At 43.4% G+C, this 15,000-nt stretch overlaps 1 protein-coding gene across 1 annotated transcript in view; it reads left to right on the top strand.

Annotated features, from left to right (window-relative positions):
• Positions 1 to 786: 786 nt before the first annotated feature.
• LOC310792224 (cadherin-12-like) overlaps positions 787 to 15,000 on the top strand; it is a gene marked incomplete at both ends in the record, with an annotated part of 58,317 nt that continues 44,103 nt past the window's right edge. Inside the window, 2 exons of the mRNA XM_083653953.1 lie at positions 787 to 1,074; positions 13,859 to 13,983. Of these exons, the coding sequence (XP_083510079.1) occupies positions 787 to 1,074; positions 13,859 to 13,983 (413 nt within the window). The remainder of the gene's footprint in view (positions 1,075 to 13,858; positions 13,984 to 15,000) is intronic.

The raw sequence follows: 15,000 nt of genomic DNA, 5'->3' as shown, positions 1-15,000 counted from the left end.
AACACTGTCTTATAATAATAATATGTTATGTGCACCTTTTCCTCCAGGTGAGCAAGCTGAGGAGAACTGACCGAGAAGAAGTGACAGGAAGACAAGGTGACCATCTGGGCTCTTCAGCAGCCACCAGGATATCACGACCACATCGGAGACACAACCTCTCTGACCGAAAACCTCACCGTGTTCCCAAACTTCAACTCTTTGCATTTTGGATCTAAAACCAAGACATTCCAACTATGACTTGACCATCTTGCATTTCTAGGAATATGTCTCTCCCTTACCAAGCATAATGCTCTCCAAGAACTCCTCTACTTCAGTCAGAGCAGCACGTTAACAGATTGCTTTTTTATCCACCCAGAAGGACCATATTGGAAGTCAATGATTTCCATAATGCTTTCGTCTGGGTCAGACGCCGCTTTGGATGGATGTCTCTTTTCTACCTGGAAATAAGCTTCTTTTTGGTATTTTCTTTGCTTTCTCCACCTTCTCTGCAGTAGAGCTGGATATTGTAAAAAATATATAATTTTTGATACCAACACCAGTACCTTTGAAGTGATACCGATACAAATAGAGTGTTTCAGTCAATGTCTTTTTTTTTACATTTTGGTGGCATCACGTACACTGCGCTCAACCTCACCACCACAGACTGTATGGGATGTAGCTGGAGTGCACACAATTTAATGCACACGTTGCATTAAATTGAACAACGCTTGCGGTGATTGGCTGGATACCTTAAAGTTATTAAGTACCGATAGCCAGCCCAGCCCTACTCTGCGCCGATACTCCCTGATGGTCACAAGGGAATATGTCATACTATTTCTGGTGGGCTCCTGTTTCCTGTTGGACTACAGCTCCCAGAACCCCCTGCAGGCTCTGCTGCAGAGCAGCACTAAGGGGGGCGGGGCATCGCACAGAGGAGGGACAGGAAATAAGGGTGCGATGACATCACTCGGGGGAGTGACATCGTTACGGGACAGACGGCTGAGGAGACATGTGAGAGTGAAGAGAGGATGGGTGTGGAACCAATTCTTTGTCCTGGAGGAGTACCAGGGCTCTGAACCACAGTATGTTGGAAAAGTAAGTGAACATTCTACAACTTTGTCCCCATCATACTTTTTTAACGCGGCCTCATGGCAGTTTGTGTTGGCAGTCACTTTGTTTAAAGTGACTTCCGGTGGCGCCGCTCTGCTGGCGACCCGGGCTCTAGTGCTAGTGCTGCAGCAATCGCATATGGTTTTAGATTGTCTTAATTGTTTTTATGTTTTACGTTTTTGTGTCTCTATCTGTAACGTTAACCTTGCCAATTTGCACTATCCGGGAAGAACACGTTCACTCGGGACAATACTTTTGCTGCGGTTTAGCGGCGCTAGCTAAATCAACTAGCTTAGCTTCGCAGCTATCTGCCTACACCCCGGTGAGGACAGAGCCCGGCTACTCAGGAACCCTCCATCAAAGAGCCTGACGATCCTGAAAATCTCTGGACGAGCCTGGAATCGTTAGCAAACGTTCCGGGGTGCGAGAGGACAGAGCTCGGTGATTCTGGAACCCTCCTCTAAGAGCCGGATGATCCGAGAAATCTCTGGTGGTGTTTGGTGTGGCCCAGAGCGCCACATGCTAACTTTCGTAGCTAACACGCCACCACCACTAGCTACCTCATTCAAGCTCAGCTGCTAGCTCAGCGGGACTGCTCGTCACTTTTACTGGGCCTGCACATATCATTGCCGTGCTATGTCGGCACTTCTGACTTTGCTGGTGCTTTTCCTGGTAGTTGGCAAACTCCTACGCACGAGCTGGCCTTCACACACCAGGGGATCGGAGATGCACCAAGTCTACACCAGAGAGGCCCTGCTAGCCCTCCGGCACAAAGGGGACATATCGCCGGGGAACCTACCGGACGACATCTCCACCATGGGAGAAAAGCTGCCGGGGAGATCGCTTCGGAGGAAAAGGGGCAGGAGAGGAGGCGTCAGGCAACGGCTCCGGAGAAGGGGTAACAAGCCTCCCCTGCCTGCTATCATCTTAAGTAACGTCAGATCACTTCGCAACAAAATGGATGAACTACGGGTGAACAAACGTTTCTGCCACGAGTACAGAGACGCAAACATGATGATCTTCACTGAATCCTGGCTTCGTCAGGACATACCGGACTCGATGCTCGAACTGGAGGGCTTCTCCTGCATAAGGGCAGATAGAAACGCGACTTCAGGGAAATCGAGAGGAGGAGGCATTTGTGCTTACGTGAGTAATACCTGGTGTAGACAATACACAGTAAGAGACACGTCCTGTGACCCGGACTTAGAGCTGCTCTGCCTCTCCTTGAGACCCTTCTATCTCCCCAGAGAGTTCGGGAACATTATAATTTGTGCGGCATATGTTCCTCCTAGTGGAAACGCTGCTAAAGCTGCTAAACGGTTAGCTGACTGTGTCCACACTCAACTGCAGCGCACCCCGGGGGCCCCTGTCTTTTTACTCGGTGATTTCAATCACTGTAGACTAGAGATTGCTTTACCTGGGTTTTACCAATATGTCAAATGTGGTACGAGAAAAAACAGTGTCTTAGATAAGTGCTACGGCAACATTAAAAATGCTTATAGAGCGAAAGTCCTTCCCCCCCTCTCAAACTCTGACCACTCCACTGTATATCTCATGCCAATTTACAGAGCTGCTCTTAAGTCTAGTAAGCCCCAGAAAAAGACTGTGCTGCAGTGGACTGATGAGAGTGTGGAAACACTGAGAGGCTGCTTTGAATGCACGGATTGGAGCTTATTTCACAACCTTGACCTAAACGAGGCAACGGAGACCATCACTGACTATATGAAATTCTGTGTAGACAATGTGATCCCCAAAAAGGACATTCTCCACTATCCGAACAACAAACCTCATATAACAAAAGAGGTCAAAACTTGTATCAACAAAAAGAAATGGGCTTTCAAGAATGGGGACCAGGGGGGGCTGGCTGCAGCACAAAAAGAGCTAAACCAGCTCCTGAAGGTGGCCAGAAGGAAACACAGAGCTTCACTGGAGGAGAGTGTTAGCTCAATGGACAATAAAAGGTTATGGGACTGTATGAAAGAAATGACAAATATGAACTTAAACAGAAAGCGGATTGTCACTGAAAATGATCTTGAGTGTGCAAACAAACTAAATGATTTCTTCCTGAGATTTGACACTGATTCTTCTCAGAAGGAAACAGAGGGGTGCGACATTGATTTTTTTCCCATTTGTAATTCCTCTGATCGTCTTGTTATAGCAGCTGAACAGGTTCAGTCTATATTTAGTAAAGTATGTACTAAGAAATCTGCGGGGCCGGATGGCTTGCCCGCCACTCTACTAAAGAAATGCTCCTCAGAACTCACGACAGCTTGGTGCCCTGTATTTCAAAAGTCACTGGACAGCCACACAGTCCCTGCTCTGTGGAAAAAGTCCATAATTACTCCAGTCCCAAAAGTATCATGTCCATCTACAAATAAAGATTTCAGACCAATCGCCGTAACTAGCGGGGTCATGAAATGCTTTGAGAGAGTTATAATAAACATGCTTAAGACGGAGGTGGCAGCTTCTCAGGACCCCCTTCAATTTGCTTACAGGGAGGGGCGAAGCACTGAGGACGCAGTAGTCTGTGTAACTCACTTAATAAGTAAGCACCTGGAGGACCCAAAAGCCTATGCACGTGTTTTATTTGCTGATTTTAGTTCTGCTTTTGACACCATCAAACCTCACCTGCTTGTCAACAAGTTAAAAGAAATGAGTGTAAATCCTTTTATTACAAACTGGTTTTACTCTCTCTTAACAAACAGATCACAACAGGTGAAAGTCAATGGTTCCCTCTCTGCAGTTAAATACTGTAGCACCGGGGTACTACAAGGAGGCGTGAGCTCCCCAGTTCTTTTTACAGTCTACACAAATGGCTGTACAAGTAGTCACCCGAACAACCACGTTATAAAATTTTCGGATGACACAATTATTTTAAGTTTGCTAAAGAGAGAAGACTGCCCTTCGCAATATCACAATGAGATCGCCACTTTCCAGGCCTGGTGTGAGAGTAACCACCTTATCCTAAATACTAAAAAGACGAAAGAAATGATCTTTGACCCAAAGGAGCTGAGAGACCATGACCCAGTGGTCATTGACGACAGCGCTATTGAGCGGGTAAATTCTTACAGGTATCTGGGCATCCATATTGAAAACTCTCTCAAATGGAATGTCCATATCGACTACCTGTGTGGGAAACTGGGCCAGAGGCTTCACTTTCTTAGAAGGCTCAGACTGTACGGTGTTAGCACCAAGATCATGGAGACCTTTTATAATGCCGTGCTGGAAAGCCTCATTAGGTACGGTATGGCAGCATGGTATGGAACACTTCCCGTGCAGCTCAAAACGAGACTTGCAAAAATTGTAAATACAGCAATGAAAGTGATTGGGAAGAGAGACTTTGCACCTCTCCAAACAATCTACGAAAAAAAGGTCATCAGCCTAGCACTCAAAATCCTAGATGACCCATCTCACCTTTTATTTTGTGATTATGACCTGCTGCCCTCGGGCAGACGATACAGAGCGCATAGATGTAAGAGTAACCGCTTCAAGCTCTCTTTCCTACCCACTTCTGTGCTATTGTTGAACAAACAGGTGGCATTGCCCCTTCCCCAAAGAGGGTGTTCCCTATAAAACCAGGTCATATGCCGGTCGATGTCTTCTCACTTTTTTTTATATTTTTATTATTTTATTTTATTTTATTTATTTTACTTTTTCACTATTTTTACTATTTTTATTTTATTTTATTCTCTTAGCTTTTTATTTTATTCTCTTACTCTTCATTAAGAACTCTCTACAAACAGAGGCAAATCTTGCCTGTCTTAGTATTAGTAGAGCTGAAATTCTTTTAAAACAAAGCAGAACTCTCTACTAATCTGGATTGCCTGTCCTAGTATTGGTAGAGCTGAATTCTTTTTTAAACAAAGCAGAACTCTCTATTGTACTGTCATATACTGAGTTCTGGTCTTACTTAGTTGAGTGCCCTATTGCTCTTGAGGTGAGGTTTGTACCTCCAAAAAGTGTATTTATTTTATCTTCAATACTTTTACTTTATCAAATGGGAAATTGCAATGAGGGTTGTGCAATAAACCCACAATGACTGTGCAATATGCTTAGAATGTCATTAGGATGAAATGTTGAACCAAATTGAACAAACCAGTGTTTGCTGTCTTTTATTTCTATATTACACGCTGGCAAAATTTCCCAGTGGAAAGGGCATGTTGGAAAGGGACCACATTGTATGCTCGATATGTTTTTTCCCTGTCTGTTGTATGTATTGTGTCTAAACCTCTATACATGCGATATGTGGCTGTTGTACGGCACTACTTGCCCAAGACAAATTTCCCCTCGGGGACAATAAAGTTCATCTCATCTTCATCTCATCTCATCATATTGAATCTATTGAAATTGTTTTCGTGACAGTCAAAAAGACTACGTATTTCAACTGGAAGTGACGTATGTGACGCTCAAACTAGGCCGGGCACCGCAGTGGGCGGGCGTGGGCGTGGATGGGGGAACCAAACTCTCGTCTTTCACATTGCCCATAAGTCACATTGAAGCCAAAGCAAGTTGTATTTGATGCCTACTGTAGAACAACAACCATGACACAAGCAGTGAATGTATTTGAGGCCGTGTTCCTTCGCATGTTTTAAAGACTGTGGTGTCCTGATTGCAAACTGACTCCACAAACGAAAAGATAGAAGGTCATTCATTACCTTCAAATAAGCAAAATATAACCCAGAGAAACCACATGAATCTCACGTGGACTTCTCACTATTTACACACACACTCACACGCACGTACACACACACCACGCACACATGCACACACACACCACACACGCACACACACAAGCAAGCACGGACACACACACACGCACACACACACGCAAGCACGCACACACACACACACACACACACACAGACACGCACGCACACACACGCACACACACACACGCATGCACACACGCACACACACACACACAAACACACACAAGCACGCACTGGAAATGCACTCAACAGTCTTCTAAACCCAAAGCTGATACTGTAGGTCAAAAACATTTATTCCAGGCACGAAGCCTCATGTTTTATCTGCTATTTGATTTACACTAGGGCAAACATTTAGATGCAGGCTTAATCTAGTAGAATTGTACATATCTACGCCTCAAATTATAGCGGCGTGGCGTGCGGCCGGTGTGAACGGACTCGCCTGTTAAGAAGGACGCTGAATTGAAACTGCGTGGCTTTGGCGTTGCTTCGGCGTATAGCGGCCACTTAGGGTTAAGGGTCAAACTGAGGGGGAGTTCTAAAGCCTCTGCACTTCTCTTTGTTGTCTCTTCTCTGAGGACTTTGTGTCCATCGATGGCAGCGTTGCTGAATAATTGACAACATCATCACTGGGCAGAAAGCAAAGGAGTCTGGGAGAAAATGTGAAAGAGGCGGTTATCGTTGCTATAGTCCCATGTGGTCAGACCCAACGTCTTATATATACACGCTCCCAGAGACAGCGGGTCTGAATCACAAGACGGCAATTCTGTGTTAAATTCCTACAGTGAAATCGGATTGGCTGGGCTGTTACGGAAGCCTGTTGAGTGTGAACTCTCAGGCTCTTCAGTAACATTATGAAACAATACAGTAGGAGGAAGTTCAACACAGGCCAATAAGGCCATTGAAAGCCAGAATGGGGATTATGCTTCATTCATTGAACATTTCAGTGCACAGGTGTAGTCCTGAGAGAAGTGTTGGATGCTAGGTGAAAGAACAAACAAACTGCAAAATAATAACAACATAGTTTGAGTTGATTTCAAAATGTATATTTTCCAGAGACATGACTGGATAAAACTCAACTGGTATCTCATCAATATACTCTTTAAAATGGTTTGCTTCCTTGTCCGGGGTCAAATACCGAACAGAGTAAAAACACAACCAATCTTAACTGGTAACGGACAGAATACAAAACGTTTCATTCGTGATGTATATCATGTATAAGAGAACAAAACTGAAATCTTATATATGATCACTTTCACTTTAAACTAGGAACTAAACAAAACAGACAAACAAAATGCACGTAACCATAATCATCTTCGCTAGTTTTAAATTGTGTGTGGTGTATTTATTTATTTTTTCAGGCGACCCTATTTGAATTTCACTTAGGGTCGCGACCCTAAGGTTGGGAACCACTGCTTTAATCGCAACATTTCCAAGTCCACAAAACTGGTAGGAGCAATTGCAATGTTGAGGAAACAGCCTGGATAGAAGATTTTAGAATGTCTCACAACGCTTAACCTGTCTCTTTCAAATTAAGAATATTGTTAGGTAATGACTAATGAGTGTTGTGTTTTAAGTCACGCAACAACTAGTTGTCCAGTTCTTCCCGCTACGGGAAACACCAGTGGTTAACAAGCTATTAGCTTGTAATTACACGGTATTACCTAATTATTACTTCTTTGGTATCACACTATTACGCCCCTATTACCATGTTGTTACTGAGCTACTTTTGGTAGGTTCATCTGACATCAGATGTTCCATGTAGATGGTGTGGCAGTGCAAGATATTTAGAGCTTTGTATGGAATGACACATTCAACATTGAAATATTGTCATATCATTCACATTAACCCCAAAAATCACCCATGTATCCCCGGTAGATCATTTGCTCAGCTATACAATTATGTTGCGTGAGCAGGCAGCTACCACGATCCAAAGTCTCGCATGACCAGACATCCCCGTTTTCTGCAGACAATTAGCTATGTCTGCATGCACACCAATAATCCAATTATAATGCGATTGAGGCAGTAATGCAAGTAAGGTGAAGTCCATAAACTCCATAGTGATTATGTCAATGTGATTATGCTCATAGTTTGAGTAGTCATAATCGCAGTAAGATATTTGACCTGTTTGTCCTGGCACCGTCCCCAGAAATGATTACCTCATCTCCAGACAGCATTATTACCAGGGCAAATCTGGTGACTGGTCATTTTTGCCTCATGATGAATGAAAAATTACGACTTTATAATTATGCAATTACAGCACACAATATAGTGCCAAAGTCACTCCCTCTTCCGCATGCATACTCAGGGTTTTCATCCGCCGTTCATTTTTCCAGAGACGTTTCGTAAAATGCTTATAAAAAATATTGTCTTCTCAGAGTGAAATGTTACAGTACATGGTCTCTATAGCTGAATCGCTTGGTTTGACCAGCATTTTATGAAACGTCTATGAAAAAATTAATGGCGGAAGAAATCCCTCAGTATGCATGCAGAACCTGGAAGAGGGCGTGGCTTTGACACTCTACATGTACAGTATAGAGACACTGCGTAACGCGTCATCATTCAGAAGCCACGCCCAAGACGGGGGAAAACGGAAACCCCCTCTCCAATCCTGGCGTTCTCCGATGTCACGTGCATGGTTGCGTGTTGCACAAAAAGATCGTATACACGGAAGATGAACACTCCAACTTACTTCTTGACAGCTAGATCCACATTTTTCTTCTCGCCAATTCTCAATGGCTTCCTTGTTTTGCTCAGGAGTACAAAAAAAACAACTGGCAATTTTTTACATTTGTTTTCTGCGCAGCCCACCACACAACAGCTTTTAGCTATGTTTAATTCAAGGAAAATGACGCTGGTGTGTGGAAATGAACGGAGCTTTTCCCCCGTGATGGGCGTGACCTATTTCATGCAGTGTCTCTATAGTGGTCGTGGTCACTTCACATATTTCTGTGAGTTCAGGTTGCTACTATCACTCAGAATAATGGAGACCTATGCTAAAATGTTAGCATGTAGCTAGCAGTGGAGCTTGGACAGATTTTGGTGTTTGATCTCTTAACTCATTGAGTGCCAGCCACTTTTGGAAGACGGATGCTCCCAGTGCCAGCCCTTTCAGAGCGTTTTCAGTGATTTCTCGAGGCCCACAGAATATTGTGTGATATTACTATGTAAACACCGAACACGCACAAAGAAGGATGAGACTCTATTGTATCATCAGCAAAAAAAAGTTTATTGATATCATTTTCCGTTCTTTAGTTATCAGCCGGAGAAGATAGGTTGATTTCACCAAAAACAGACGTTTCAGACTAGAAGCTGAGATAATGAGCCTTTTGTGAAATGAAGCATTTCAAGCAAATCACTGACTCTGAAACTAATATTTTCTGACCTGAAACATCTGAACAGTAATTTCCTTCAATAAAACAGCAACCCCACCCCCCTCAACTGCAAACTCCTCCTCCTGGGAGTGTCTCTGGTGGCTCTGCTCGCTCTGCTGCGTGTGTCAGGCGACGAATCTCTGCATGGAGCTGGGATAAACTCATCCCCACACTAACACACAGCTTGCATGCCAGAGCTGGGAGAAACTCACCCCCACACCAACACACAGCCTAACACGCACCCAGCGTCTATTTTCGGAGCGCTCCGTTTTTGTGCGCCGGCTCCCAGCGCGACACCGAAAAGCCAAACCGGACTGCTGAGAATGGTTTGGCCCTTCGGCGTCGGGTGCTGCTTTTCTGGCGGCTAATCGTGTGGAGAAACTATGCAGCAGAGACAGAGGGGCTCAGTTGTGGGAGCGGATTGACTGCTGTTCGCAGCTAAAGTTAGCTCCAGCCAGAGCAATCTATACGGCTCTGGCTCCAGCATCGGTTTCCGTTTCATCACGGGGCTTCTTCTGCTGTTTTTCCTCACCTTTCTCTAATCTGGAGAGCACTGTCGCCACCTAATGGGTCCGTAAAATAGCTTCTACGCATTCGACATCCCCCATACTTTCACAGGAGATGCATCAGGCTTTGATCCACGTCCCACCGTCAAAAAACGCAATTGACGACAATCGTCGTCATTGGCACTCTACGTTACTATTTGAATTGACGACGATTGTCGTCATTGGCACTCAATGAGTTAACGGCTAAGTTAGCAATCTACCAAAAAATCATATTCCTTCAAGACCTTCAAGACATTACTAAAAACACGTTTTAACTTTTAACTAGAATAGCACTTTGAAATATAGCCTGGCAGCAGAAAACTGTAATCGAGTAGGGTATGAAAATGGAGGAGTGAATCTGGTTGTGATGAATAAAGCAAAGATATTCAAAATCCTAAAAGCTATTCTTCCACTTCATACACACCTCTACAGGAATTTTACTTTGGACAGATGCACTGCACTGTAACAGAACACACACACACACGCACATGCACACGCACACACACACACACAGACACACACACAGACACACACACACACACACACACACACACACACACTGTCAGTGCAGTTGAGGTGGAGGCTCCCTGGAGTTCTGTCTTCGCTGGTCATCTGTGACAAATGAGGTTATATTATTCATAATGCAAGCCCAGCAGAACTGTGTGTGTGTGTGTGTGTGTGTGTGTGTGTGTGTGTGTGTGTGTGTGTGTGTGTCTGTAAAACCGGGCCTGATTTAACCACGCCTTTTTAAACGTAGAATTATTCACAACTGTGGCCATTGGTGAACTGCAGTTACGCAATGACATTCTTCATTTCCAAGGATATCTCAGCGCATCACAGATCATAGCCTGAATAAAACGATTCAACCTACAGCCAGGCAAATACAGATCTGTTCAGCAGGGATGATGGTTTGTTTGCGTTTAACGCCAGTTTAGCGCCTAAGGCCAGAGGGAAGATAGAGCCCAGTGACTGTTTAACTACAGTAACAACATAGATGGGAGTCTTTCCCTTTCTGAATCTATCAATCTACATATCCTACTGTGTCATCATCCGTGATGTCATAAATCCCACTGATGACATCATCAGTGATGTCATAAATCTGACATCATCAGTGATGCTGGTCTCTTTGGCCACCCAGCAGCCGAGTTGCAGGTGAAGCCGTGTAGCGGCCGAGCTGCGTATGCGAGCTGCAGGGCCAGCTTGGCAAGCTGCAGGACGGGCGAAGCGCCTGAGCCTATTATGAAAAGGGCAAGTGGGCAAGCTCTGTCCCACTGCCTGTTCTCTGTTTACATTTTTCTCCCACAGATGATGTCATAGTGATGTCATAAGAGCAGATTCATCTTATGACATCACTGATGATGTCATAGGCACTGATGACGTAATGGTGATGTCATAAGAGCACACTCATCTTATGACATCACTGATGATGTCATAGGCATGATGATGTCATAGGCGTGTGACATCATCAGTGATGTTATAAATAATCTTATATAAGCGAGTGACATCACTGAGGATCATTATGCTAGGGCAGGCGAGGCCACGCAAGAGCCGAGTGGGCAAGGACGCACAGTGGCGTATGTGAGCTGCGGGGCCAGCTCAGCGAGTTGCAGGGCGGGTGAGCCTAGGAATTGAGCGTGCGTATAGCGCACGAGATGCAGAGTACCTTAAATTCTGTTTATTTAACATGGCATAATGTAGAAAATTATCTATGTTAACCAATCTATCTATTTATGTTCCAACCAGGAAGTGAGTCAGCACGCGTGGCCTTTGGTGGCATGTAAAAGATGCATCATTCTTTAAAGCCTTTGATTTGTGTTTGCACGTCCTCGCCCTCTCACTACTTTTAACATCTTTCTACCTTTGTATGCCTCATTTTTCTGCCTACCTTTGATTTGTAATCATGTTTAAAAAATGCAGAGAGCAATCGAAATGCATCTTGAAATGATCAGGAATGACCCAATAAACCAACTACTGGTCCTTGCAGTCAGCGATTACAACTTTCACAGTAATAAAGTTAATTCGGTCAAGTATCTACATAATGCCACATTCTCTTCATAACAGTGCAACCCAAATAAATATTGCACAACTTGTGTTGCTGCAATCAGCCATGCTGCCTCCAGACCTTGCCTGTTTGTTCGACTCCCAACAGAATGAGTCGCCTGCGAGGACCATATATCAGCCATATTGTCCTCATTACATATGTCTGCCCGACCTTTTGAATGGCATGTCCATCTGTCACCGCAAGCCAACACTATCCAAATGGCCATCACAGAGCATAACGTGCGCACATCAGCATTCATCACAAGTAGCCTATACATGACTACTATATGAAAATACCAGTTTAAAATGTGCAGCACGTGAGTCTGGCATTTAAATAGCAACATCTATCATGGCTGTCATGAGAAAAGCACAATAAGTGCGGTTACCTTTTTAAAAATGCCAACATTTGATATTCATCGTGCTGCAAGGTGGCCAATATGTTAGCCGTCCACCGCTAACATCCTAACCGCTCCAGCCGTTAGGATGCATCCATCAAATCCGGGCTGGAGAGTTACCTTAATGTACCGCCGATCAATTTACACAAGAAGTGATGGCACATATTTCAGGCCATGAAACAATTGGTCTGAATGTGAGACTCATTTCCAAAGTCATACCCACTCAAGGCTGTCAGTTGATGGTGCCCGTTTCCATGATATCTGAATGGAATGAAACATAGACACGAGAGAGTGATGGATTTGAACATTGAGAGAAAATGATGGACGTTATTGTAAGGATGATGCTTCGAGACCGGGGTGCTTGTCATTAGACGAGCATCAGAGCAGAGAGGTTGAAACTCAACGTTCATTTTATATCATTCACAATTTCGTTCGTTAAGTTCGTTTAAACGTGTTATGAAAGCTATTATAGGCCAGTGTGTAACTTTTGTACTGCAGAGCCTTTGTCTCCCCCTTCTGGCGCTTCCGGGAGTGAGAGTAGAGTACGTGCGCGGCATTCATGTGTTGTCAGAATTTTTTTTTCTTCCTTTGCTCTTCGTTAAGATGCAAAAACTGGAAACAGCTATCAACATGTTTAAACGCTTTTTTCGACAACAGTTCAATGATAAATCCAAAGAGGATCCCGGAGCACTCGAATCACTGGAAAATCATTTTAATAAAGGTGCAAAGACTAACGTTTTGACGCACACAGCGTCTTCATCAGAGTCAAACATGACTTTTTTTTCTAGCGTCCATGTTGTTTCCACATTAAAAGCTCATGAACACACCGAAGTCGCAAGAACCACTTCCCAACTCGGGAGATGGGACAATCCGAGCAGCACATGATTGCAGCTTTGTAACAGCCTAGCCTACTCTACTAGGGATAAACAAGTAAAAAGGTATACCAAAAAAAACATGTGCACTCCCTGTATTTTACCACCGGTCACAATTGTTACCGTCAACAATTTTACAAGCAGTATGAACTATTTCTTTATTACAAGAATGAACATTTCATGAAATAATGTAGAGTACGTGGTTCTCTTCTCTCTTTTTTTCAGATCAAGGACCTGTAAACATGCAAATTAGAACACGGACCCCCATTTGATTTTGTCCCAGTGTCCCCCATCTGATAAGATTTTTGCTACAGAAAATGTATTAAACCTGTGACCAAAATACTCATACATTCTGTCATGTTACGTACTGGTACGCACCATTACGTACAGATAATATGTCGAAGTATAGTGAAGATAAATTATTCCTCTTTTTGCTGGGGACCCCCTGGAACCCCTCAAGGACCCCTGGGGTTCCTCAGACCCCAACTTTGAGAACAACTGATGTAGAGACTTGTTTTTCTGCACACATGAATTTGTCATCTCTGTTGCAACATGCCTAAATCTATAAAAATATTTCAAAATGCATATTGCAACCTGATACATTTTTATAATTTTGCAAAACATTTTCAACATTTTCCAAGTGATTTTAGTTCTTGCTACAGGACACTTGTTCTGCTTTATCCATTAATGATACTGACCTCAGCAACAAATAGATTGTCTTGAACTGACTGACTGCAGTTCAGGCCATAGCGTTACATAGACACACGCAGTAGAATAAATCATTATATGACATCATATTTCCCTTTCTGCTTCTCAGTACTTATTTTCTCTCTGCAGCTCCATACAGACATGGACCACGGGGACAGTGAGGTGAAGTACACTCTGTCAGGAGAAGGAGCTGGTTCCATCTTCACCATTGATCAGATAACAGGGGATATACATGCATTGGTGGGGCTCGACAGGTCAGTAATGCTAAATGCTAGCTTGATCAGCTGAAGTGCATTGTGAAGCTTCAGTAGAGTAATTATATGCATAGCTAGCATATAACATGCATATATTAAAATATAGCCGCAAAGAAAGTATGATGTGCACCACTGAGCATCAGGCTTGGGAAGTAACTGATTACATGTAATCTGGTTACTGTAATCAGGATACAAAAAAGGTAAAGAAAAATATATGTAATCAAGATGACAGTTACATTTAGTAAGCATTTGGGATTAGTAGCAGGATTGCAATTTAAAATACATTTATTGTGTATTCTATTTATTGTATATTGTGGCTGTGGACTGTAAATATTGCCCTGGAGGGGGGAAAAATACACCCTGAGAAAAAGCACTCTTGAAAAAACCCACTTGGCTGTTAAAAAGGAGCAGTGCACCCACAAAATAAATGACTAGAAACCAGATAATATCAGTGCAATGTAATCTGAAGATGCAAATATTGTTATTGTTTCACAGTATCATTAAAGAGACACAGGCAACACTGATAGAGTGGCTGACAGCCTGCTGTAACCAACACATGCAAGGTCTGAAATGACCATTACAGAGCTGTTTTTTGGGAAATATGACCTACTGAGGAGCATGCACCCGGACTGCGGTAGTCAAATACAGGACATTTGTTCAAATCCAATCCAAATCCAAAAGTAACGGAAAGTAATCATTTACATTAGTTGTATATTGTAATACATGGATGATTACATTTTTTTAACAGTTAATTTGTAATTGTATCGGATTGCATTTTTAAAGTAACCCTCCCAACCCTGCTGAACGTTAAAGAAACAATCAGTAATATGATTTGAGCTAATGCCCCCAGCCCCACTCAGCCTCTCTCAACCCTTCTGCCCCCTCCTGGTTGTGTGGAATTGACACAAAGTTTGAACTGGTGAGACAACAACTAGCTAGCGTTACAGTTTAGAAATGTCAAGTAGAGAGTTATTACAAACTGCTATAATGTTTAGAAAATATCACAGAATTACAGGA

The sequence above is a fragment of the Poromitra crassiceps genome, assembly GCF_964638095.1.
Source record: "Poromitra crassiceps genome assembly, chromosome: 17".
Classification (NCBI taxonomy): domain Eukaryota; kingdom Metazoa; phylum Chordata; class Actinopteri; order Beryciformes; family Melamphaidae; genus Poromitra; species Poromitra crassiceps.
Note: the sequence above shows the minus strand (reverse complement) of the source record. Positions and strands in the feature narration are given on the sequence as shown.